Below are 27,221 nucleotides of genomic sequence, written 5' to 3' on the forward strand. Positions count from 1 at the left end.
AATGTGTCAAAAAACATTGACTGCGCTCTAATAAAATCGATTAACCGTGACCAGCGTTCGATGAGCGAGTGAACTTACAATTCTGATCAGACAAAACCTAATATAAACCAGACACCATGTCTCTTTTTTATAGTTAAAGAATAATCATACGCCTATGTGAGAACATGTTGGTGCTTCGATTACGCAATCATGTCTCTTCTCTGTGTATTTGCTGTTGGTGTCGAATACAGACATCCGAAAGTGCATAAACGCAGCAGCGCATGTTGTTTCATTTGCGTACTACCCCAGAAACCTCGTCCCTCCCTCCTCTTTCTGTCTGACTGGCACACATTCGGGACCGCATCCTGTTTGCTGGCTGGATTATACTGGAGGTGTGAATATACAGCGAGGAGGGGGAGCAGGGGACTCATGACAGCCTAGCAGATGTGTACCAACCAGTTACAGGGCGCCCCCCGACACCACCTGTTCCCCATCACCGTTTTATGTACACTGATCACATGGCAGAGGTTGACAACGAGGTCACTACAATTTCTGTCCTACTTTAATGCACGCACATTTAACCCCCTGTGGCACCTGAGAGATTGAGCTTTTTCGTATCTTATTTCAACCTACATTTCTGACTCAAGTGTAAATCTCTTGAAACAAACCAGAACAAATGCGCTGAATGTAGTATGGAAATCCTGTCTCCCTCGCGCTCTCATTGGACCACTGCTCGCGTTATCAAGTCCAGACATAGAGACGGATTTTTCCCCCTCAAGAATAGATCAGAGAAATATAAAGTTGCTCACTGGTTAGTCAGTTTGCTTTTATGGAGAGTCGTGAGAAAAAAATGATGACTCATTTGATTTGACCCTTGATAAAACCTTTAATATGACTCCTGGAGGTGGTGGATATTATTTAGCCTAATGATGGAAAAAATAACATGCTAGTGATTAAATAACCATGCCAGTGTTTATAAATTAAGCGTTGTTTAAATTATAACATATAAAGTAAGTCAGAACTAATCGGTCAGAACTAATCCTCTACATTGATGCATTATGAGGTCAATTAAAACCAGGAAGTGTCTGGAGGAAGAACCTTTTACTGCCTCCAATTTGGTTCTTAATAATGGCAACTGACAGAACTACAAAAAGATAAGGGCTGATGTCTTTATAGCTACTGTTATGCTGATGTAGATAATGATGGTAATAAGACCAACCAGGCCTACATGACCTGGTGTTGTCAGGCTAATTCTTGTGTTACTCCTAGCAATGGAAAGTAGAGAACACCCACTCAAAATGTAAATGCCGATCTGGTTAGAATTCATGTTTATTCATGTAATGAATAATCAATTTGCAGACACTGCCGAAACGGCGAAATGAAAGCGGACAGGGGATATGCGAATTGAATTGTTGCTCTTGTTGTATTCTTCTCACAATCCATTTCCAAGGGTTCCTTAGATAGAGATTGTGTGAGTCTAATTATCGCCCTCCATGCAATTAGCGACCAGAAGCCATCTCCAAACACAGTAGGCCTGGAAACGTGGTAAGGTGAGGAGGGGGCAACAACAAAGCTTGTCTTTGACCCCTCGGATCCACCTGGGATTTCTCTCACTGCATGCTTGTAGAATTGCCTGACTCCAAGTCACCACTGTAGCAGCCTTCTGTAGCAGCCACCACTGTGGCAGCCACCACTGTAGCAGCCTTCTGTAGCAGCCTTCTGTATCAGCCATCACTGTAGCAGCCTTCTGTAGCAGCCTTCTGTAGCAGCCTTCTGGAGCAGCCTTCTGTATCAGCCATCACTGTAGCAGCCTTCTGTAGCAGCCTTCTGTATCAGCCATCACTGTAGCAGCCTTCTGTAGCAGCCTTCTGTAGCAGCCTTCTGTAGCAGCCTTCTGTATCAGCCATCACTGTAGCAGCCTTCTGTAGCAGCCTTCTGTAGCAGCCTTCTGTAGCAGCCACCACTGTAGCAGCCTTCTGTAGCAGTCTTCTGTAGCAGCCTTCTGTAGCAGCCACCACTGTAGCAGCCACCACTGTAGCAGCCACCACTGTAGCAGCCTTCTGTAGCAGTCTTCTGTAGCAGCCTTCTGTAGCAGCCACCACTGTAGCAGCCTTCTGTAGCAGCCTTCTGTAGTAGCCACCACTGTAGCAGCCTTCTGTAGCAGCCACCACTGTAGCAGCCTTCTGTAGCAGCCACCACTGTAGAAGCCTTCTGTAGCAGCAGCCTTCTGTAGCAGCCTTCTGTAGCATTCACCACTGTAGCAGCCTTCTGTAGCAGCCACCACTATAGCAGCCTTCTGTAGCAGCCTTCTGTAGCAGCCACCACTGTAGCAGCCTTCTGTAGCAGCCACCACTGTAGCAGCCTTCTGTAGCAGCCACCACTGTAGCAGCCTTCTGTAGCAGCCTTCTGTAGCAGCCTTCTGTAGCAGCCACCACTGTAGCAGCCTTCTGTAGCAGCCACCACTGTAGCAGCCTTCTGTAGCTGCCTTCTCTAGCAGCCTTATGTAGCAGCTGCCACTGTAGCAGCCTTCTGTAGCAGCCACCACTGTAGCAGCCTTCTGTAGCAGCCACCACTGTAGCAGCCTTCTCTAGCAGCCTTCTGTAGCAGCCTTCTGTAGCAGCCACCACCACTGTAGCAGCCTTCTGTAGCAGCCTTCTGTAGCAGCCACCACTGTAACAGCCTTCTGTAGCAGCCTTCTGTAGCAGCCTTCTGTAGCAGCCTTCTGTAGCAGCCACCACTGTAACAGCCTTCTGTAGCAGCCTTCTGTAGCAGCCTTCTGTAGCAGCCACCACTGTAACAGCCTTCTGTAGCAGCCTTCTGTAGCAGGCTTCATTATTTAATGTTACCAGACCGGTGTGTCCGTTATACCACTATAACTCGGCCTACACTTTGGCGCCAAAAGTGTAGAGTAAAAGTCTATGTGGTTGTTTTTTTCTACAGCTTTTACCATGTTGCTTACAGATCTGTTCCCCCCTCGATAAGCAAACACCAGGCGTGAATCACCCCCACCCCCCCAATCCGGCAGAAACACCATTACTGAGCGCCTTTGAATTCTGCATCATACGCATCTAATTTAGTTTATAAGAGTGAAATTACTTCCGCACTTTATTTTAAGCGGCTTTAGAAAGTTGATAGTTGTCAAGAGTCGAGGACCCAGTGATAACTGCCCACAGTATACACATTTTGTTGGCAGTATACCCATTTTGTTGGCAGTATACCCATTTTGTTGGCAGTATACCCATTTTGTTGGCAGTATACCCATTTTGTTGGCAGTATACCCATTTTGTTGGCAGTATACACATTTTGTTGGCAGTATACACATTTTGTTGGCAGTATACACATTTTGTTGGCAGTATACACATTTTGTTGGCAGTATACACATTTTGTTGGCAGTATACACATTTTGTTGGCAGTATACACATTTTGTTGGCAGTATACACATTTTGTTGGTTGCACATTTTTATTCCTGCGGTAATTGTTATTTTATTTTTTACAATGTGATTTACAGCAGATTTACAATCTGGGTGGTCTGACCAAATGATACCAGTGTGTGTTCCAGAACATGCAAACAGCAGAAAAAGAGAAAAGAGAGATCATGGAGAGACAGGATGGGACAGAGGGAAATCCCTCTTTAATACTACCTCCTGGTTCAGATGACCAGACAAATAATGTTGCAGTAGGATTGAATATCACAATCAATTGGACAAACAATGTAACATTTCTGACTTATTACTGCTCCAACCATCTCTCCACCTGCTACATTTCTATAAAGGCCTACACCTTCCCTTTATCTTTGTCCTTCCCTGCCTGTCTTTTGAAGTCGTTAGGGTCCTGTGGTCGTCAGAGGTCTTCTGGGCCCAGCCCATTCACACACACACACACACACACACACACACACACACACACACACACACACACACACACACACACACACACACACACACACACACACACACACACACACACACACACACACACACACACACACACACACACACACACACGTCCTGCGGGATAAACGTACGTTACCACCTGTCTTTGTGACCCTGAGTCAACACTGGTAGTGTTACCGCCACTGACTCCCACGCCTCACAATCTCACACACACACACCACCACCACCATCCGTATCAACCCTACTGTCCTACAATCAACCCCCACACCAGAGTGTGGGACCCCCAGTGAGACATCCTCCTAACACTCCCACAGACAGCGCTGGCCCAGCCCCAAACCTCCAGGGGTTGTGTAGCTGAGAGGAAGTCCAGCATCCTGGGGAGAAGTCACAGAGAGTTCTTCAGAGATGGGAAATTAGACATGGAAATGGTCATCCAAAGATCAAACTCATCCCAAAGAGTTGGTGTGTTATTCACTTTTCTCCCATCATACAGCAGAAGAATGGTCCTTCCATCTCACAAGTTTATCCCAAATTTTTCACATTGTCATGACCAACCTTGTGACAACCTATTTGCAATGTGACGATGTGCCAGCATGATGTGGTAGCAGTTTGCTCCTATCACCAGCAGGGTAGAGGCCCTTCATTGTACAAGGTACTATACTCTGCCCTCCATATATCACTCTGCCCCCGCCTCCTTTCCCTTTTTCCCAGAATGGAGAGCTGCTCCTGGGCTGAGGCTGAAGCTGAGGACTGGGCCTGGTTCGGCCAGAGTGGAGCAGGATGACCCAAAACTGGACACCAGCCCTGAGTCAGAATCTGACACCGCCAGCTCCTCAAACTTCTGGATGACCATCCGTACAGACCGGAAGGGCATGTCTCTGCGCCAGCGACCCCCACCAGCTCCAGTAGGCCCTCTATAGTCGGATGCTCGGCTGAGAAAGACGTGGGGTGGAGGGGGTAGGCCACAGTGGAGCCTCAGCCTGCCCTGTCCCAGCCCCAGAGCGGGACGTACCCCAGCATGGCTGAAGCGAGTGGGTAGGGTGGCCAGGTGCTCCTGGGTCAGAGGGTTGTGGAAGCTTAACGTCCCTCCACCCATGTTGAGGAACAACCCTAGGGTCTTGATCTGGGGTGGCACGGCACATAAGGGCTCCCGACGGCTATCATACACAGTGGAGAAGGACAAGCCCCGCCTTTCCAGCCACCAGCCGCAAGCATTGTCCAATGAGCTCACTCCTGTATGGAAAATAGGAAAGATGGTTGCTTTCTGTGTCACAAAAAAGACATAATGGGAAATGATGTCTTCAAATATTGTGCCAAGAAACTTTTCAATGTCACCATGAAATAGGATAGTCTGTATGCCTGACTGTTTATGCACTCAACAACGCCACTGTAGCAGGAATTTGTTGCCTCATTTGGCCTGAATTAAAACCTGTTATTGGAGTAGAAACAAACTGGCACCCACACACCCACAGTGTTTCCCCCATATGTATTTATCAGCGGCGGTGCGTGGCCGCCACAATTTTTTACATTTTTCATATCGTTATACCCTTCAAAAGTTTGGGGTTCTTATAAATTTCCTTGTTTTTGAAAGAAAAACACATTTTTGACAATTTTTTTTCTCATTTATTTCAAAAACAAGGACATTTCTACGTGACCCCGAACTTTTGAACAGTAGTGTATGTTTAATTATTCTGTTTTTATTGTAATGTATACAGGGCTCTCTAGTAAAATAGATTTCTCATCTCAATGTGACTCTCTGTTTAAATAAAGGTTAAATAAAAAACATGTAAAAAATATTGTAGTGTTTTTGTGGACTGTATTATACACTGTAGTGTTTTTGCAGACAGTATTGTAATAAAACTCAGTTTTTGGTTTATCATCTTTGACATAGCAGTGGTGGCTTTGTCCTTAAGGAAATCTAAAGGACAAAATACTCAAAGAGCACATTTTCCATAACCTGTAGGTAGGACTAAGGTCTGAACAGACAATTCAGGGCTTCTGTAAGGAACACAATACATGGTCTATAATTGGCATGTAGGTTTCTCACTTATGGGTGGAACATATTAGGATATGGGGGAGGGTAATGGACAGGGTATATGCAAATTAAATATTGTAGTATATACACTATAGTAATTACCGTAATGTTTTTGCAGACAGTAGTGTTTTTGTGGATGTGACTGTAGTATTTACTGTAGTGTTTGTGGTCTGTAGTATACTGTAGTATTTACTATAGTATTTTACAGTATACTACACCATTCTATAGTAAGTACTACACATAGAGATATACTACAGTGTGTAGTATAGTATTCTACAGTATAGTACAGTTTACTACTGAATTCTTTAGAAAGTACCGTAGTATTCTATAGTAAACTGTAGTATTTTTTCATGTGAGAGGCATGAGTGAGCAATAATATGTGAAATATCAATGTGGTTCCCATCCCATATTACCTCGCTAAGTATCTCTATTCCCTAAGTACAGCTCTGTCGACAGTGCCAGTCATCATGGTCAACAACCACTAATAGGTATTTGGCCTGACTCCCTACAGTTAATGATGAAGCTGCACATTTCTGTCATATTTAATGCAAATCAACAGATTGTTTATGGTTTGTTGCTGGGCTAAATTTGTAGAGTTTTCTGTTGTTTACAGAGAGCAGATGTCAATATGCCTTGTAAGCCAAAATGTAATTGTTCAATAAAAAATGCAATTGTTTAGTGGTTCAGCCAAGCGCTGGGATATCCCTGCTGACATCCTGTTCACCACTCGGTGGCACCACAGAGCAGAGTTGAAGGATGTGAATGAACTTTATGTAGGACAGAGCCTGTGTCCTCTGTGTGGGAGCATTTGCACAAGACTGTCTGTATGTATTGGTAGGCTACAACATGATTGTGTAAGAAATGTAGCCCATGGAAATTCATATTTATCTCAATCAGTAGGAATTTATCAGCATGCCAGAAGCTAAGAGTATTATAATCAAAGCAGGGATTTGTACTTGTTCTGCCACTACCAGTAAATCATGGCCAGGTGGATTAGGGTGCACTTCCTCACCTATCCTGTAGAGGGTACTGTTGCATACGTCCACCTCCCAGTAGAACTGACCCCTGATGATGACCACGTCCCCACACACCTGAGGGAGGGGATGGGGGGCAGACTCCTGGGATTCAGTGCTTGTTACTGACCCTGTGACCCTGTTTCCATGATGGCGAGAGGGTAGTGGCGGAGGGCTTGGTCCGTGGAACGTCACAGTGAGAGAAGAGGTGGAGAGATGGAGGGATGGAGCAGCAGCAGAGGGGTCCAGGGTGAACGTCAGACCTGGGAAGGGAGAGATGAAGACGAAAGAGCAGGTGAAACCTGATTTCCTCTAACCAGGGGCATTGCAATTAATAACATTTGTATTTTTTATTCTTCTTCTACACAGTATAACAAGACATCATTGGATAAAGAGTCTTGCATTGGACTCACTGACCTGAGACAGACTGTTCCATCTCCTCCTCTCGTAGATCTATAGTTCCCTCCAGTGGTGAGCCTGCATCCATGGATACGCAGAGAGAAAAGAGACCGTTAAAACAGACACAACACAGTTGGCGCCATTTAAAGCCTTACTCAGTAAAGCATGTAGGGAAGTAAGCCTGCCAGATTCTCCTTAACCCACTTCATTCTCCCTTTCCCATGAGGCCTGACGGTATTCAGAGGAACTAGAGGCCCAACACCGTGAAGAGTAACAGCAACAACAATAACAACTACCTGGCATGTCTCCCAGTTTTAACCTTGAGCTCACAAAATGTGTCTAACCTAGACTAACTGCCAAGGTGCCATTTCACTCACCATATGCAGCAGTGATCTGGTCCGTGACATCCTCTTTGTCTCTGCCGAATGGATTCCTCTGCATGTGGGATTAGTGGAGGTGGGGTGGGAAGGAATGGGAAGATGTGTTAGGGAGGCTTAAGTCACTGGGTCACTTGAAAGGTGTGACCTGTATCCATCCAAAGATTGAATAGGGAAATGGGAGAAGATTGTGCATCCATAAGGCTAGTGTGCCTCTCACTTGTCTAAAAGAAAGATGAAATAAGCCTACCTATCCAACATGAAAAGAAAAGAACAAGCTTAGTTACCTGTGAGAAGGCCTTCATCCCTTCTTCCGCCTGGTCCCCAGCACTGCTGGCTGTCCACCCAGGGGTCAGGGTGGGGTCGGGGGGCAGGCAACAGGTGGCAGAAGCCCACTCCCAGCATGGCAGCTCCACAGGGTGGCGACAGCAAGGGCACAGCACGGCACACACAGGCGTACTGGTAGAGCGGTGGTGGGCAGAATGGGTGCCAACACAGGAAGCACGGGACACACCGTCCCCTTCCTCATCCAGTACACATTGCCCTGCCCCCTCTCCACATCGCCCTGCCCCCTCTCCACATCGCCCTGCCCCCTCTCCACCTCCTACACAGCGCCCACACAGGGTATGGGAGCATGGTAGGAGAAGGGCAACGTCAAAACCACGCCTACAGGACGGGCATAGAGAAGACTTAGCCAAATCATGATGACCCTCCTCTTCCTCTTCTTGTTCCGCCTCTTTTCCGTCCTCTTCTTCCTCACCCTGCGGATTGTCGATCTTTTGTTGTGTTCCGTCAAGACGGGGTGGTGTCCTACGCATTATTGGCAGATGAAAAGTTGAGTTGAATGCATTTATAGCTCAATATCATATCACATTTGTCAAATTTCTTTTGCCTTCACCAAAGCAAAGGTCAGCATAGTGAACCTGTCTCTACAGTCGACATGTACTGTCGACAATTCAGTAGTAAGGGGGCCATCCCTGAATCAAGTCTTTAACCATTACAGTATTCCGAGAGCCTTTCCTTGGCCAACACAAAGGACACATGCTCTCCTATCCTCCTTAGAAATACACAATGAGGAGAGATCCCCCACTGTACAAAGATATCCTTTTCTAGTAGATTTCAAAAGAGATTTTTCCTCAACAGGTCACAAAGATATCCAACTCTGGTAAATCAAAGATCCTCTTCTTTGACAGATCAAAGATGTCCCCCACACAGATGGATGATGGATGACACAGTAGGCTGCATTCACACGGAGTGAGATGTTTGAGCTAGACATATTTCTGTCCTTTTCTTCTGCCTCACTTTTGCTGTTCCATCTATCTCCCTATGTTGAGCCTGCTGTGCTACGTAGGTTGGCAAGACAGACAGAGGAAAATAAAATAAATGAAACAGAGAAAGAGAAAGGCAAATAGGAGAAAGAAAGAGAGAGAGAGAGAGAGAGAGAGAGAGAGAGAGAGAGAGAGCAACAGCCAGAGAAGAGAGCAGCCTTTTATTAGACACTCATTGCTTGCCGTTGCCATGGTGATGGCCTTCCATAACGACGTCAGTAAAGCCAGCCCACTGAATGAAGACACACACACACACACACACACACACACACACACACACACACACACACACACACACACACACACACACACACACACACACACACACACACACACACACACACACACAACACACACACACACACACACACACACACACACACACACACACACACACACACACACACACACACACACACACACACACACACACACACACGTGATTAATGTAATGGTCACACGCAGACACTCATAGACACTAATTTGTCATGCAGACCTTTTCCTTTCTGTTTCCCTCCCTCTGTGTCTCCTCCTGTACTACGTGGATTACCTGAAAGGGTTTTTTCTACATGATGTGAATTTAAAGATCTGCCCAGCTCTATCACCGTGGTTACACTTTCTGTCTGTCTCCATATGGGCTGGTGGGGCCATTGTTCCCCGGGCCACTCTACAACACCAGGGCCAGGTTGTGGTCAGCTAAAAGTGGGCTTCTGGGGTGAAAGGGTGCAGGACGGAGGAGGGGTAGGAAGTAGGAGGAGAAAAGAGGGGAAGTAGGAGGATAAAGAGGGAGCTCAGTTGGTATAGCATGGCGCTTGCAACACCAGCATAGTGGATTTGATTTCCGGGACCACCTGTAAGTAAAAATATATGCCCCTATTTGGATAAAAGTGTTTGCAAAATGGTATATATTATTATATATACTGTATATTATAGGAGGACTACTGCAGCTGGGCAGAGAGGTAGGGGACTTATCTCTCCACTGAACTATTTCGAGTGTCTTTCACTCTAAACACCAAGCACGGCTTTTAATCCAATCTTGATATCAGCATAAATCACAGTGTGTGTGGCAGGAGTTGGAGTGGATAATGTAAATGGCATGAGGGTGCTCAGTGCTGACCAAACCTGCACGCAGTATGCATGTCCAAAGGCCATTTCTTAGCAAGCAAAATCCAGTGTGGTAGATTAGGCAATAGCCTCTATACATCCAGATACATTATCAATATCCTAGGGATTAGATGATCTATTAACCCATGAAAGGAAATTGAGTTTGCCTAGGCCTACTCACAGGCATAATGACAATGTAGAAAATAAGACATTATCAAACGATACTCATATTATTTGATCTTCATTGAGCTAAAAGACAACCGGTTTGTCTTGTTCTATTCAGATTTGTTTTCCTGTGCATGTATCCCGTTTCATACCACTTCTGGGAGAGTTCTCAGGGGGACAACTGTTTCTCTTATGTTCCCACTGTAGACAGTGTCGCAAACGCCTATGATTCCCTCCTGGATTGAATGGAACATGGGGACGAGCACCATGGAAGAAAAGGCTGCTATTGAGGGGCGTCATGCGCACAGGAGCGAGTTATGGATTTAAGCAGTGGGTATCCAACTGCGCTTTGCAATAGGCCTATCATCATAAGACACTAATACACATGCAATGTGAATCATTTCTGTTTTTGTTATCAGTGTGGTTTATTAGACCCCTCAAGTGATGATATATTAGTAGAATAAGTATATGCATGGTGAAAATATGTATGCTTTACTGAAAATGTGACACACTAACATAACATGTGACACACAAACATAACATGTGACACACAAACATAACATGTGACACACTAACATAACATGTGACACACAAACATAACATGTGACACACTAACATAACATGTGACACACAAACATAACATGTGACACACAAACATAACATGTGACACACTAACATAACATGTGACACACTAACATAACATGTGACACACTAACATAACATGTGACACACAAAGGGGAATTGTGTGCATTATTCATTGACATGCATTTCTTTAAGATGTTATTGGAATACACTACATTAGCAAAAGTATGTGGACACTTGCTGGTCGAACACCTCATTCCAAAATCATGGGCATTAATATGGAGTTAGCGTTAAGATTTCCATTCACTGGAACTAAGGGGCCTAGCCCGAACCATGAACAACAGCCCCAGACCATTATTCCTCCTTCACCAAACTATACAGTTGCCACTATGCATTCGGGCAGATAGCGTTCTCCTGGCACCCGCCATACCCAGATTCGTCCTAAGGACTGCCAGATGGTGAAGCGTGATTCATCACTCCAGGGAATGTTTCCTCTGCTCCAGAGTCCAATAGCGGAAAGCTTTACACCTCTCCAGCCGACGCTTGGCATTGCGCATGATGATCTTACGCTTGTGTGCGGCTGTTCGGCCATGGAAACCCATTTAATAAAGCTCCCGATGAACAGTTCTTATGCTGATGTTGCTTCCAGAGGCAGTTTGGAACTCGGTAGTCAGTGTTGCAACCGAAGACAGGCGATTTTACGCGTTACTCGCTTCAGCACTCAGTGGTTCAGTTCTGTGGGCTTGGATGGCCTATCACTTAACAGCTGAACAGGTTGCTCCTGGACATTTCCACTTAACAATAACAGCACTTACAGTTGACCAGGGCAGCTCTAGCGAGGCAGAAATTTGACAACAGATTTGTGGGAAAGGTAGCATCCTATGACTGTGCCATGTAGAAAGCCACTGAGCTATTCAGTAAGGCCTATCTACTGACAATGTTTGTCTATGGAGATCGCATGGCTGTGTGCTTGATTTTATACACCTGTCAGAAACGAGTGTGGCTGAAATAGCCGAATCTACTCATTTGAAGGGGTGTCCACATACTTTTGTATCTATATTGTGTGTCTTTTAAAATGTACCCTAATACATCTTTTAGGCATCTGACTGATGATCTTTCGTTTGTGCAAAACAATAAACATTTTTAAGGAGAAATATACACATCAGTTTAATAGTAAATATTCTATTGGGCCTATCCTTTTAAGATCATACATAGAAATATCATGCCCAATAGAATTTTGAACTTTGATTTTATATATGGAAGATAAGATATCTGTTATGGTCTTTTGTTTGACCACAGGGAAATCAGAGAATGGAACTTGGCATTCTTTTTGTTATTGAGCAGAACTTGTTGAAGCAGCTCAGTTCACCAGAAGAGTGTTGGGTAATCTATGGACAGTAATAAAACAATGCCTTTTCTCAAGAAGATAACACTTGGCTTGGCTCCTGTGTTAAAAGAGTTTCAAAAAAGTCCCAAAGAAACACCCTGTGTAAGAGACATTAGGCGGAAACATATTGTGTGAATGTGGTCAAATCTACCTCTTTTACAGCCACTGAACTGGTGGAGAAAGAGAGGCCATCTTGGTTTTAGTCTGGGACACATTCACCATTGTAATCCTAAACCTAAATAATCTCTGCTCTTCACTCCTTTAGGACTTCTACTCCTGCTGTTGCTCGTGGTTTCTTCTAAGGTACCCAACGTCCAGACGAGATCAATGGACTTTGTGTGAGACACACGACTGGAGAAACATGAACAACATGAAGGACCTGGAGGTTGCCATGGTGAGAGACACACGACTGGAGAAACATGAACAACATGAAGGACCTGGAGGTTGCCATGGTGAGAGACACACGACTGGAGAAACATGAACAACATGAAGGACCTGGAGGTTGCCATGGTGAGAGACACACGACTGGAGAAACATGAACAACATGAAGGACCTGGAGGTTGCCATGGTGAGAGACACACGACTGGAGAAACATGAAAGGACCTGGAGGTTGCCATGGTGAGAGACACACGACTGGAGAAACATGAACAACATGAAGGACCTGGAGGTTGCCATGGTGAGAGACACACACTGGAGAAACATGAACAACATGAAGGACCTGGAGATGGTGAGAGACACACGACTGGAGAAACATGAACAACATGAAGGACCTGGAGGTTGCCATGGTGAGAGACACACGACTGGAGAAACATGAACAACATGAAGGACCTGGAGGTTGCCATGGTGAGAGACACACGACTGGAGAAACATGAACAACATGAAGGACCTGGACCTGGAGGACACACGACTTGCCATGAAGGACCTGGAGACACACGACTGGAGAAACATGAACAACATGAAGGACCTGGAGGTTGCCATGGTGAGAGACACACGACTGGAGAAACATGAACAACATGAAGGACCTGGAGGTTGCCATGGTGAGAGACACACGACTGGAGAAACATGAACAACATGACAGGTTGCCATGGTGAGAGACACCTGGAGGTTGCCATGGTGAAACATGGAAACAACATGAAGGACCTGGAGGTTGCCATGGTGAGAGACACACGACTGAAAACATGGACCTGGAGGTTGCCATGGTGAGAGACACACGACTGGAGAAACATGAACAACATGAAGGACCTGGAGGTTGCCATGGTGAGAGACACACGACTGGAGAAACATGAACAACATGAAGGACCTGGAGGTTGCCATGGTGAGAGACACACGACTGGAGAAACATGAACAACATGAAGGACCTGGAGGTTGCCATGGTGAGAGACAGACTTACACATTCTGTATATCTTATCTGTTTTATATATACTGAACACAAATATAAATGCAACATGCAACAATTTCAAAGATTTTACAGAGATGTGGTTCATATGGGAAAATCAGTCAATTGAATTAAATTCATTAGGCCCTAATCTATAGATTTCACTTGACTGGGAATACAGATATGCATTTGTTGGTCACAGATACTGTGACTTAAAAATATAGGCCTCACAATTGGCCTCAGGATCTCGTCACAGTATTTTTGTGCATTCAAATTGCCATCAATAAAATGCAACTGTGTTCGTTGTCGTGGCATATGCCTGCCCATACCATAACCCCACTGCCACCATGGGGCTACCCTGTTCACAATGTTGACATCAGCAAACCGCTCGCCCACATGCCATACACATGATTTGCGGTTGTGAGGCCGGTTGGACGTACTGCCAAACGATGTTGGAGGTGGCTTATGGTAGAGAAATTAACATTAAATTCTCTGGTAATAGCTCTGGTGGACATTCTTGCGGTCAGCATGCACAAAATTTGAGAGAAATCAGCTTTTTGTGTGTATGGAACTTTTATGGGATCTTTTATTTCAGCTTATGAAACATGTTGCATTTATATTTTGGTTCAGTGTATCTTTACCATTTATTTGATCCATCCAGATTGCCTGTAGTGGTACAACCAACTCCACTCCTCCCTTCAGCTACCCTGTGTCAGAATTCTAAAGGCATCCTGGGATCAGAAATCCCAAAATCTAATTGATAAATTAGAGGGTGCTCCGGGGGAAGCTAGAGTGGCTCACAATGGACATCAGAGACAGCTATGTGGACCAGAGAGGATAACCTGGGATTTCTTCTATCTTTTATCAATGCTGAACTGAAGGGTGACCAGAAGACTGCACTAGCACTCTCTGGTGGAAGCTGTCTGTACAACATGGCAGTGTTTTGCTGCCACCTGGATTTATTGATGGAGTTACAGAGCCCTCTTCTGGTGATATACAGCATGACATGGTATGAATATGATGTATATGATTGATATTAAAGTGCCCATGTCAACAAAACACTGATATTTTATTTTGGAACAATATTTGCTCATATTTCTGTATTTGTTTAAAATTTTAAATGTGCACGATATGGTCTATATTATGAAATTTTTATAACAAAATGAAATCATTGATAAAGTGCATTCCATTAAAGGCCCAGTGCAGTAATCATTTTTTCTTGTGTTTTGTGTCATAATGTACAACAGATGACGAAACTAACACTGTAAAAGTGTGAAAAAACATGATCAGTATTATTTCCTGATAGTTGCTGGTTGAAAATACAATCCACACAGTACCTTCAAATCAGTAGGTTTGAGAAGGGTGCAATTGCGGCCAGCAATTCGGGGCGTTGCTGCATGTGGGCATTCTTGCATCTGCAGGAACCCCTCTTTATACCTCTATTGGTCCATTTTTAAGCTAAGACTCCGCTACACAGTCAGGAGGTGGGGGCACTCCAGTACAGTAGCTGGCGGTAATCAGTGGTGTAGTGGAGGGTATATACCCACTTTTTTGGTGGGAATTGCATATATAAACTTCTTAATCCTTACGATGCATATCAAAGTAGTGTAGTGGAGGTATACTCTATATCAACTAAGGCTGATGGAACTGATAAGAAGGTTTAGTTTAAACTATTATTTCTTCACATTTTCACTGCAGCACTGTGCACACGGCAGTAGGCCTACGCGCAAATGTTCCAATTTGTGGGAAAACACCATTCTAAAATGTGCACCACACGTGAGTGGTTTCATGGACAGAGATGTAAATATCTGTTTGAAATTTAGAAAAAGAGGGGAGACCTAAAGATGCAACAACTCATGGGTTGCAGATTTGATTTAACCTTTACTTTAACAGGGAAGACATATTGAGACCTAGGTCTCCTTTCAAATGTGCCCAGTATGATAGAGCATAAATATACACAATATTATATATATAAATACAATATATATATAAAGTCAGCAAAAAAAAGAAACTCCTTTTTCAGGACACTGTCTTTCAAAGATAATTCGTAAAATCCAAATATCTTCACAGATCTTCATTGTAAAGGGTTTAAACACTGTTTCAGATGCTTGTTCAATGAACCATGAACAAATAATGAACATGCACCTGTGGAACGGTCATTAAGAGACTACCAGCTTATAGACGGTAGGCAATTAAGGTCACAGTTATGAAAACATAGGACACAAAAGATGCCTTTCTACTCACTCTGAAAAACACCAAAACAAAGGTGCCCAGGGTCCCTGTTCATCTGCGTGAATGTGGTTAGGCATGCTGCAAGGAGGCATGAGGACTGCAGGTGTGGCCAGGGTCCATGTTCATCTGCGTGAATGTGGTTAGGCATGCTGCAAGGAGGCATGAGGACTGCAGGTGTGACCAGGGTCCCTGTTCATCTGCGTGAACGTGGTTAGGCATGCTGCAAGGAGGCATGAGGACTGCAGGTGTGGCCAGGGTCCCTGTTCATCTGCGTGAACGTGGTTAGGCATGCTGCAAGGAGGCATGAGGACTGCAGGTGTGGCCAGGGTCCATGTTCATCTGCGTGAACGTGGTTAGGCATGCTGCAAGGAGGCATGAGGACTGCAGGTGTGGCCAGGGTCCCTGTTCATCTGCGTGAATGTGGTTAGGCATGCTGCAAGGAGGCATGAGGACTGCAGGTGTGGCCAGGGTCCCTGTTCATCTGCGTGAACGTGGTTAGGCATGCTGCAAGGAGGCATGAGGACTGCAGGTGTGGCCAGGGCAATACATTGCATTGTCCGTACAGTGAGACGTCTAAAACAGCGCTACAGGGAGACAGGATGGACAGCTGATCGTACTCGCAGTGGTAGACCACGTGTAACAAGTACAGGATGGCAACAACAACTGCCTGAGTTACTCCAGGAACACACAATCCCTCCATCAGTGCTCAGACTGTCCGCAATAGGTTGAGAGGGTAACATCTCAGAACTTGCAAATCTGGTGCAGTCCATGAGGAGGAGATGCACTGCAGTACTTAATGCAGCTGGTGGCCACAGCAGATACGGACTGTTACTTTTGATTTTGACCCCCCCCCCCTTTGTTCAGGGACACATTATTCAATTTCTGTTAGTCACATGTCTGTGGAACTTGTTCAGTTCATGCCTCAGTTGTTGAATCTTGTTATGTTCATACAAATATTTACACACGAAAATAAAAGCAGTTGACAGTGAAAGGACATTTCCTTTCTTGCTGAGTTTATATATTCAGTGAGTTGCGCTGGTGTACAGCAATCTTTAAGTCATACCACAGATTCTCAATTGGATTGAGGTCTGGGCTTTGATTAGGTCATTCCAAGACATTTAAATGTTTCCCCTTAAACCACTTGAGTGTTGCTTTAGCAGTATGCTTCGGGCCATTGTCCTGCTGGAAGGTGAATCTCCGTCCCAGTCTCAGATCTCTGGAAGACTGAAACAGGTTTCCCTCAATAATTTCCCTGTATTTAGCGGCATCCATCATCCCTTAAATTCTGACCAGTTTCCCAGTCCCTGCCGATGAAAAACATCCCCACAGCATGATGCTGCCATCACCATACTTCACTGTGGAAATGGTGTTCTCGATGTGATGGTTTGTGCCAGACATAGTGTTTTCCTTGATGGCCAAAAAGCACAATTTTAATCTGAGTACCATTTTCCATATGTTTGGGGAGTCTCCCACATGCCTTTTGCGAACACCAAACATGTTTGCTTATTTTCTTTCTTTAAGCAAAGGCTTTTTTTCTGGCCACTCTTCCGTAAAGCCCAGCTCTGTGGAGTGTACGGCTTAAAGTGGTCCAATAGACAGATACTCCAATCTCTGCTGTGGAGCTTTGCAGCTCCTTCAGGGTTATCTTTGGTCTCTTTGTTGCCTCTCTGATTAATACCCTCCTTGCCAGGTTTATTGTGGTGCCATATTCTTTCCATTTTTTAATAATGGATTTAATGGTGCTCTGTGGGATGTTCAAAGTTTATCATATTTTTTTATAACCCAACCCTGATCTGTACTTCTCCACAACTTTGTCCCTGACCTGTTTGGAGAGCTCCTTGGTCTTCATGGCGCCGCTTGCTTGGTGGTGCCCCTTGCTTAGTGGTTTTGCAGACTCTGGGGCCTTTTAGAACAGGTGTATACATACTGAGATCATGTGACAGATGACACTTTAAATTGCACACAGGTGGACTTGATTTAATTTAACTAATTATGTCACTTCTGAAGGTAATTGGTTGCACCAGATCCTATGTACGGGCTTCATAGCAAAGGGGGTGAATATATATGCACGCACCACTTTTCAGTTTTTTATTTTATTTTTGAGCATTTTTTTTAATTTCACTTCACCAATTTGGGCTATTTTGTGTATGTCCATTACATGGAAATCAAATAAAAATCTATTTAAATTACAGGTGCAACAAAATAGACAAAAAGCCAAGGAGGTGAATAATTTTGCAAGGCACAGTAATCCAGTTTAGGAAGTAAGCTACTAATGTTCAGATGCAGCAACCAAAGTCTTTTACAATGTTTAGCCCTTTTCTGCAGTCAATTGACCTAGTGGCTTCATTTACAATGTTTAGCCCTTTTCTGCAGTCAATTGACCTAGTGGCTTCATTTACAATGTTTAGCCCTTTTCTGCAGTCAATTGACCTAGTGGCTTCATTTACAATGTTTAGCCCTTTTCTGCAGTCAATTGACCTAGTGGCTTCATGAGTGGAATGTTATTCATATTTTTCACAATTCCATAATAAATCAGCGTTCTTTTTTTAAACCCGCAGAAAATGCGGTGTTTCTATGTCAAATGGTGATGTATAGAACATGTAATATTGGGATGCATTTTATAAATTGAATACATTTCAACTCTATATCTGACATGATGCAGGTGTCTTTTTTTACGCCCATAACCATGTGTGTGAGGTATGTATGGCTATACGATTGCATATAACTGCACCATTTGTTCTATCCCTATTAGTAATATAGGAAAGGGTAGAAATTAGAATTACTTTTCAAGGTTAGCATAATTTACATTTAACTAGGCAAGTCAGTTAGTAACAAATTCTTACTTATAATGATGGCCTACCAGGGAACAGTGGGTTAACTGCCTTGTTCAGGGGCAAAACAACATTTTTTTTACCTTGTCAGCTCAGGGATTTGATCCAGCAACCTTTCAGATACTGGCCCAACGCTCTAACCCCGAGGCTACCTGCCACCACTTTAACCAATGATGGAATGTTATAAACTGACTTACTGTTATGCAGGTGAATGAGGACCCAAAAGCGACTTAACGGAAACAGAGTCTTTATTCCAGTCTTAAACCAAAGCGATAATCCTGGATATTATCTAGGTAAATGCAAAAACAGGAAAACTGAAATCCACTCGTCAGTTGAGAGGAACGACTGGAGACGCGACCACAGACTGCAGGTCACTTCGGGAAGGCACCGGCCGTAGCTGACATTGACACCTGCTCACACGCAGCATCTGAAGAAGGTAAAAACACGACAGGGCGGAACAAGGACACAGAACAGCGAACATCAAACAAGGATCCGACAAGGACAGAAGCGGAAAACAGAGGGAGAAATAGGGACTCTAATCAGAGGGAAAAATAGGGGACAGGTGTGAAAAGAGTAAATGAGGTAGTTAGGAGAATAAGGAACAGCTGGGAGCAGGAACGGAACGATAGAGAGAGGGAGCGAGAGAGGGAGAGAGGGAGGGGGAGAGAGAGGGATAGAAAGAGGGAAAGAACCTAATAAGACCAGCAGAGGGAAACGAATAGAAGGGAAGCACAGAGACAAGACATGATAATCAATGACAAAACATGACAGTACCCCCCCACTCACCGAGCGCCTCCTGGCGCACTCGAGGAGGAACCCTGGCGGCAACGGAGGAAATCATCAATCAACGAACGGTCCAGCACGTCCCGAGATGGAACCCAACTCCTCTCCTCAGGACCGTAACCCTCCCAATCCACTAAGTACTGGTGACCACGTCCCCGAGAACGCATGTCCATGATCTTCCGTACCTTGTAAATAGGTGCGCCCTCGACAAGGACGGGGGGGGGAAGACGGACGGGGCGCGAAGAAAAGGCTTGACACAGGAGACATGGAAGACAGGGTGGACGCGACGAAGATGTCGCGGAAGAAGCAGTCGCACAGCGACAGGATTGACGACCTGAGAGACACGGAACGGACCAATGAACCGCGGAGTCAACTTGCGAGAAGCTGTCGTAAGGGGAAGGTTACGAGTGGAAAGCCACACTCTCTGACCGCGACAATACCTAGGACTCTTAATCCTACGTTTATTGGCGGCTCTCACAGTCTGCGCCCTGTAACGGCAAAGTACAGACCTGACCCTCCTCCAGGTGCGCTCACAACGTTGGACAAAAGCCTGAGCGGAGGGAACGCTGGACTCGGCGAGCTGGGACGAGAACAGAGGAGGCTGGTACCCAAGACTACTCTGAAACGGAGATAGCCCGGTAGCAGACGAAGGAAGCGAGTTGTGAGCGTATTCTGCCCAGGGGAGCTGTTCTGCCCAAGACGCAGGGTTTCGAAAAGAAAGGCTGCGTAATATGCGACCAATCGTCTGATTGGCCCTTTCTGCTTGACCGTTAGACTGGGGATGAAAACCGGAAGAGAGGCTGACGGAAGCACCAATCAAACGACAGAACTCCCTCCAAAACTGTGACGTGAATTGCGGGCCTCTGTCTGAAACGGCGTCTAACGGGAGGCCATGAATTCTGAACACATTCTCAATGATGATTTGTGCCGTCTCCTTAGCGGAAGGAAGCTTAGCGAGGGGAATGAAATGTGCCGCCTTAGAGAACCTATCGACAACCGTAAGAATCACAGTCTTCCCCGCAGACGAAGGCAGACCGGTAATAAAGTCTAAGGCGATGTGAGACCATGGTCGAGAAGGAATGGGAAGCGGTCTGAGACGACCGGCAGGAGGAGAGTTACCTGACTTAGTCTGCGCGCAGTCCGAACAAGCAGCCACGAAACGGCGCGTGTCACGCTCCTGAGTAGGCCACCAAAACCGCTGGCGAATAGAAGCAAGCGTACCCCGAACGCCGGGGTGGCCAGCTAACTTGGCAGAGTGAGCCCACTGAAGAACAGCCAGACGAGTAGAGACAGGAACGAAAAGAAGGTTACTAGGACAAGCGCGCGGCGACGCAGTGTGAGTGAGTGCTTGCTTTACCTGTCTCTCAATTCCCCAGACAGTCAACCCGACAACACGCCCTTCAGGGAGAATCCCCTCGGGGTCGGTAGAAGCCACAGAAGAACTAAAGAGACGGGATAAGGCATCAGGCTTGGTGTTCTTATTACCCGGGCGATAAGAAATCACGAACTCGAAACGAGCGAAAAACAACGCCCAACGAGCTTGACGTGCATTAAGTCGTTTGGCAGAACGGATGTACTCAAGGTTCTTATGGTCAGTCCAAACGACAAAAGGAACGGTCGCCCCCTCCAACCACAGTCGCCATTCGCCTAGGGCTAAGCGGATGGCGAGCAGTTCGCGGTTACCCACATCATAGTTGCGTTCCGATGGCGACAGGCGATGAGAAAAATAAGCGCAAGGATGGACCTTATCGTCAGAATGGAAGCGCTGGGATAGAATGGCTCCCACGCTCACCTCTGAAGCGTCAACCTCGACAATGAATTGTTTAGTGACGTCAGGAGTAACAAGGATAGGAGCGGATGTAAAACGCTTCTTGAGGAGATCAAAAGCTCCCTGGGCGGAACCGGACCACTTAAAGCACGTCTTGACAGAAGTAAGAGCTGTGAGAGGGGCAGCAACTTGACCAAAATTACGAATGAAACGCCGATAGAAATTAGCGAAACCGAGAAAGCGCTGCAACTCGACACGTGACTTTGGAACGGGCCAATCACTGACAGCCTGGACCTTAGTGGGATCCATCTGAATGCCTTCAGCGGAAATAACAGAACTGAGAAATGTGACAGAGGAGACATGAAAGGCGCACTTCTCAGCCTTCACGTAGAGACAATTCTCTAAAAGGCGCTGGAGTACACGTCGAACGTGCTGAACATGAATCTCGAGTGACGGTGAAAAAATCAGGATATCGTCAAGGTAGACGAAAACAAAGATGTTCAGCATGTCTCTCAGTACATCATTAACTAATGCCTGAAAGACAGGTGGAGCATTAGCGAGACCGAATGGCAGAACCCGGTATTCAAAATGCCCTAACGGAGTGTTAAACGCCGTTTTCCACTCTTCCCCCTCTCTGATGCGCACGAGATGGTAAGCGTTACGAAGATCCAACTTAGTAAAGAACCTGGCTCCCTGCAGAATTTCGAAGGCTGACGACATAAGGGGAAGCGGATAGCGATTCTTAACCGTTATGTCATTCAGCCCTCGATAATCCACGCAGGGGCGCAGAGTACCGTCCTTCTTCTTAACAAAAAAAACCCCCGCTCCGGCGGGAGAGGAAGAAGGCACCACGATACCGGCGTCGAGAGAAACAGACAGATAATCCTCGAGAGCCTTACGTTCGGGAGCCGACAGAGAGTATAGTCTACCCCGAGGGGGAGTGGTCCCCGGAAGGAGATCAATACAACAATCATACGACCGGTGAGGAGGAAGGGAGTTGGCTCTGGACCGACTGAAGACCGTGCGCAGATCATGATATTCCTCCGGCACTCCTGTCAAATCACCAGGTTCCTCCTGAGAAGAGGGGACAGAAGAAACAGGAGGGATAGCAGACATTAAACACTTCACATGACAAGAAACGTTCCAGGATAGGATAGAATTACTAGACCAATTAATAGAAGGATTATGACATACTAGCCAGGGATGACCCAAAACAACAGGTGTAAAAGGTGAACGAAAAATCAAAAAGGAAATGGTCTCACTGTGGTTACCAGATACTGTGAGGGTTAAAGGTAGTGTCTCACATCTGATACTGGGGAGAAGACTACCATCTAAGGCGAACATGGGCGTGGGCTTCCCTAACTGTCTGAGAGGAATGTCATGTTTCCGAGCCCATGCTTCGTCCATAAAACAACCCTCAGCCCCAGAGTCTATCAAGGCACTGCAGGAAGCAGCCGAACCGGTCCAGCGTAGATGGACCGACAAGGTAGTACAGGATCTTGATGGAGAGACCTGAGTAGTAGCGCTCACCAGTAGCCCTCCGCTTACTGATGAGCTCTGGCTTTTACTGGACATGAAATGACAAAATGTCCAGCAGAACCGCAATAGAGGCAAAGGCGGTTGGTGATCCTCCGTTCCCTCTCCTTAGTCGAGATGCGAATACCTCCCAGCTGCATGGGCTCAGTCTCTGAGCCCGTGGAAGGAGATGGTTGAGATGCGGAGAGGGGGAACACCGTTAACGCGAGCTCTCTTCCACGAGCTCGGTGACGAAGATCTACCCGTCGTTCTATGCGGATGGCGAGTGCAATCAAAGAGTCCACGCTGGAAGGAACCTCCCGGGAGAGAATCTCATCTTTAACCTCAGCGTGGAGTCCCTCCAGAAAACGAGCGAGCAACGCCGGCTCGTTCCAGTCACTGGAGGCAGCAAGAGTGCGAAACTCTATAGAGTAATCCGTTATGGATCGATCACCTTGACATAGGGAAGCCAGGGCCCTGGAAGCCTCCTTATCAAAAACTGAACGATCAAAAACCCGTATCATCTCCTCTTTAAAGTTCAGATAATTGTTAGAACACTCAGCCCTTACCTCCCAGATAGCTGTGCCCCACTCCCGAGCCCGACCAGTAAGGAGTGATATGACGTAAGCGATCCGAGCTCTCTCTCTTGAGTATGTGTTGGGTTGGAGAGAGAACACAATATCACACTGGGTGAGAAAGGAGCGGCACTCAGTGGGCTGCCCAGAGTAACATGGTGGGTTATTAACCCTAGGTTCCGGAGACTCGGAAGACCAGGAAGTAGCTGGTGGCACGAGACGAAGACTCTGAAACTGTCCTGAGAGGTCGGAAACCTGAGTGGCCAGGGTCTCAACGGCATGACGAGCAGCAGACAATTCCTGCTCGTGTCTGCCGAGCATTGCTCCCTGGATCTCGACGGCAGTGTTGCGAGAATCCGTAGTCGCTGGGTCCATTCTTGGTCGGATCCTTCTGTTATGCAGGTGAATGAGGACCCAAAAGCGACTTAACGGAAACAGAGTCTTTATTCCAGTCTTAAACCAAAGCGATAATCCTGGATATTATCTAGGTAAATGCAAAAACAGGAAAACTGAAATCCACTCGTCAGTTGAGAGGAACGACTGGAGACGCGACCACAGACTGCAGGTCGCTTCGGGAAGGCACCGGCCGTAGCTGACATTGACACCTGCTCACACGCAGCATCTGAAGAAGGTAAAAACATGACAGGGCGGAACAAGGACACAGAACAGCGAACATCAAACAAGGATCCGACAAGGACAGAAGCGGAAAACAGAGGGAGAAATAGGGACTCTAATCAGAGGGCAAAATAGGGGACAGGTGTGAAAAGAGTAAATGAGGTAGTTAGGAGAATAAGGAACAGCTGGGAGCAGGAACGGAACGATAGAGAGAGAGAGCGAGAGAGGGAGAGAGGGAGGGGGAGAGAGAGGGATAGAAAGAGGGAAAGAACCTAATAAGACCAGCAGAGGGAAACGAATAGAAGGGAAGCACAGAGACAAGACATGATAATCAATGACAAAACATGACACTTACATGGGCCCTCTACATGATTTGAAAACGGAAGGGGTATTCAAGTTTATGGAATTCAAATTGAAATAAAACAGACCACGGTGGGCTTCTCTTTTGGGCTTCGGTTGGCTTCTCTTTTGAGCTAACAATAGCAGATCTAATAGTGGAGTTCAAACCAATGGATACATGATTACAACTGACAACACCTCTGGCAGTATTGATAACAGTTTGACGATAACGCTTAGAAAGGATGGGAGGTATTACCTGATTGGGGCTTGGTCTAGATGGTTTGAGTGGAGTCCATCTCTGTAGAACATTTTTTGTTTCCAAAAGGTGATGAAATTATCAGGAGAAGTTATGCCAATCGAGTGGTAATAGTCATTAAGCCATATATGAAGTGTTAAGAGCCTGCTGAATCTTTCACAGCCGCGACCCAGCGACGGCACAGGGCCAGAGATAATTGCTTGCAGATGTAAGAGAAGAAATCCGTACTGCCCTGCCCACTTCACTGTTGCGCCAAGCAGAGGAAACTGCAGTTCTGAAATACATCAAAAAGCGTGAAGACTTCTGCCTGAAGCCCATAAACACCGTAGCATACAAGTAGGCTGGCAAGAGGATCCTGTCTGGTGCGGAGATCAACAAGGCCTATTGTGTCATCACAACAGTGTCTCACCACCTTGGCCTGGATGAAGGCAAGGTTCTTGGCAATCTGGAAAAGTACACTTCCAACCAAGGGCTTTGGGATGGAGATGCAATATGGCAGTCGTGCCAACATATCTCATCAGCCACCTGGTGGAAGGGACTTTGTGAATCTGAGGCTCTTTCCCCTATTACCTCCATTATCCTCCAAATCCCACCAACGTCAGCCACCTCAGAGCGCAACTGGTCCTTGTTTGGGAACACACACAACAAAGAACACAACAAGCTGACCAATACTAGGGTTGAAAAATTATTGGCCATACAGGCAAATTTGAGGCTTTTTGAGCCTGATATTGAGCCTGATGTTGAGCCTTCCTCAACAAGGTTGGAAGTGACAGTGAAGATGATGCCTCAGAGTCTGATGTTCAAGAGGTGGACATTGAGGAGGTCCAGGGAGAAGACATGGAAGCCTGAGAGGAAGACAACCAAAGTTTTAGTTGCTAGACTATAATTTTACAGATGTATGTTGAAAACGTTTTTGGAAGATGCGGTGGATCATTGGAAATCATTCAATGTTCCCTTTCTTTTGTTGTTCGGTAAAATCATCCCATGTGAAGAGTCAACTCATTTAATTAAAGTTAAATTATTTTCTATTGGAAGGATTTAATCATTTGCAATTTGTCTAATTATGATACAGTAAAAGGTTTATGTTTCTGTCTCCATATGATATGGCAAATATTTACAATGGAAAAAACATCTACTTTAAATTGTATTAATATTAATTTGCATATATTGCCATTAATTCCCATATATTCTCGTTAATTCCCATATATTCCCGTTTATTCCCATGGAAAGTTTCCGACTCTAAATATTCTCCAAAATATGCAACCCTAGCAATAACACAAGAATAACCCTGATAAAAATGTTTCAAGACAAAGTTTCATACTTCTAAATGTCTTGAAGTATGAAACTACATGAGTTTTCATAGCCTACTGTTATATTACACAAAGACAAACCCAGTTGGTCAGATGATGATAATTTTTCTCTGGAGGATGCAAAGCACACATTGAGCAGTCTTGCTTCGCATTGAAGACTGGAAGAAAAAAAAGAGGACCACATTTTTATGCATTGTTGACACATTTAAAGACTCTTTCTGGAACCCATAGTTCTAAAGGTTGTGCTTCAAAGATAAGATCTGTCCCTCACAGTTGCATACTACATTGTTCTCTCACTGTGCTTTACCCCCTTCCCACACCCTGTAGCAAAGGGTTTCCCAAAGCTCGTCTTTCTGCTGTACACGACCCATTGAAGCCAAAAGTTTACCTTGAAAACACAGAGTCAACCTTGTTGTAAGCTACTGTAAGCTACTGTCTGAATTTCCCTCCTTTTTTCTGTATTTCCTGTTAGCCTAATGCAGAATAAAAATAACATCTCCTCCTAATGGCTAAGACATAAAAACAGCAAGGATGAGATCACCATGTGGGATTTAGAAATATATGTAACATGAATTACAATAACTACAGTAGGTACATCAAACCTACATCAAAGTACATTAAACCTCCCAAAAGTATTTTCCAGTATCAGTATTTCCTTTTTCATGCTTTATTCCTGAAGTAATGGATTCAACTGTTCAACACTTACAGCCAAAAGTTTAATACCCCAGGTATTCCCAGAACACATTCTGGAAAGTCTATAGATTCAGTGGTCACTTTATTAGGTACAACCCCCCTTGCATCTGGAACAGCGTGAATTCAAAAAGGTTGATGAAACTGGGAAAGGAGATGGACTGTATTGAAGTATTTAAGTCTAGTTTAAGTCTTATTTAAGTCTAGTTTGAGTTTATTACAGTCAGTACAAGCTGAGTGTTGGAATGATTAAAAAAACAGTTTTGGAACTTTTCTGAGTTACCATCACAGACTGTGCTGTCATTTTGCACATTCTAAATTTCAAACAAACAGTGACAGAATACCTGAATACTTCTCAGCATTCTTTAGTTTCTAGCAAGCCAAGCCCACTGGACTTGGTGTATGTATGAGCAGTTTATTTTTGTGAATGAGGTGGTGAACCTAATAAAGTGGCAACTAAGTGTAGATATCACAAACAACTCCTTTTGAGCAGTGTCTGTCTGTTATACATTTGATCAATGGGTATAATGGTAAATCTGATCCCCAAGGTCCTTGGATATATATATTTTCAAACCAAGCTGCTTACCTATTGCAGATTCAGTCTTCCCAGCCTGGTGTCTGGTGTCCTTTGACAGCTCTTTGGTCTTGGCCATAGTGGAGTTTGGAGTGT

At 45.3% G+C, this 27,221-nt stretch overlaps 1 protein-coding gene and 2 long non-coding RNA genes across 3 annotated transcripts; 2 read left to right on the plus strand and 1 right to left on the minus strand.

Moving 5' to 3' along the window:
• Positions 1 to 3,005: 3,005 nt before the first annotated feature.
• Positions 3,006 to 9,143, minus strand: LOC123993899. Its single transcript, XM_046296371.1, has 5 exons — positions 7,984 to 9,143; positions 7,697 to 7,754; positions 7,338 to 7,397; positions 6,920 to 7,183; positions 3,006 to 5,105 (listed from the first exon to the last, which is right to left on the minus strand). The coding sequence occupies exons 1-5, from the start codon at positions 8,512 to 8,514 to the stop codon at positions 4,549 to 4,551; spliced, it is 1,470 nt and encodes a 489-aa protein (XP_046152327.1). The 5' UTR covers positions 8,515 to 9,143; the 3' UTR covers positions 3,006 to 4,548.
• A 1,357-nt stretch (positions 9,144 to 10,500) lies between these two features.
• Positions 10,501 to 12,937, plus strand: LOC123993794. Its single transcript, XR_006831520.1, has 3 exons — positions 10,501 to 10,623; positions 12,528 to 12,821; positions 12,872 to 12,937. It is a non-coding gene; the product is annotated as an uncharacterized LOC123993794 (long non-coding RNA).
• A 450-nt stretch (positions 12,938 to 13,387) lies between these two features.
• Positions 13,388 to 14,733, plus strand: LOC123993347. The gene is made up of 3 exons (XR_006831439.1): positions 13,388 to 13,408; positions 13,453 to 13,635; positions 14,299 to 14,733. It is a non-coding gene; the product is annotated as an uncharacterized LOC123993347 (long non-coding RNA).
• Positions 14,734 to 27,221: the final 12,488 nt, after the last annotated feature.

The sequence above is a fragment of the Oncorhynchus gorbuscha genome, linkage group LG13 (genome assembly GCF_021184085.1).
Source record: "Oncorhynchus gorbuscha isolate QuinsamMale2020 ecotype Even-year linkage group LG13, OgorEven_v1.0, whole genome shotgun sequence".
NCBI classification, from domain to species: Eukaryota; Metazoa; Chordata; class Actinopteri; order Salmoniformes; family Salmonidae; genus Oncorhynchus; species Oncorhynchus gorbuscha.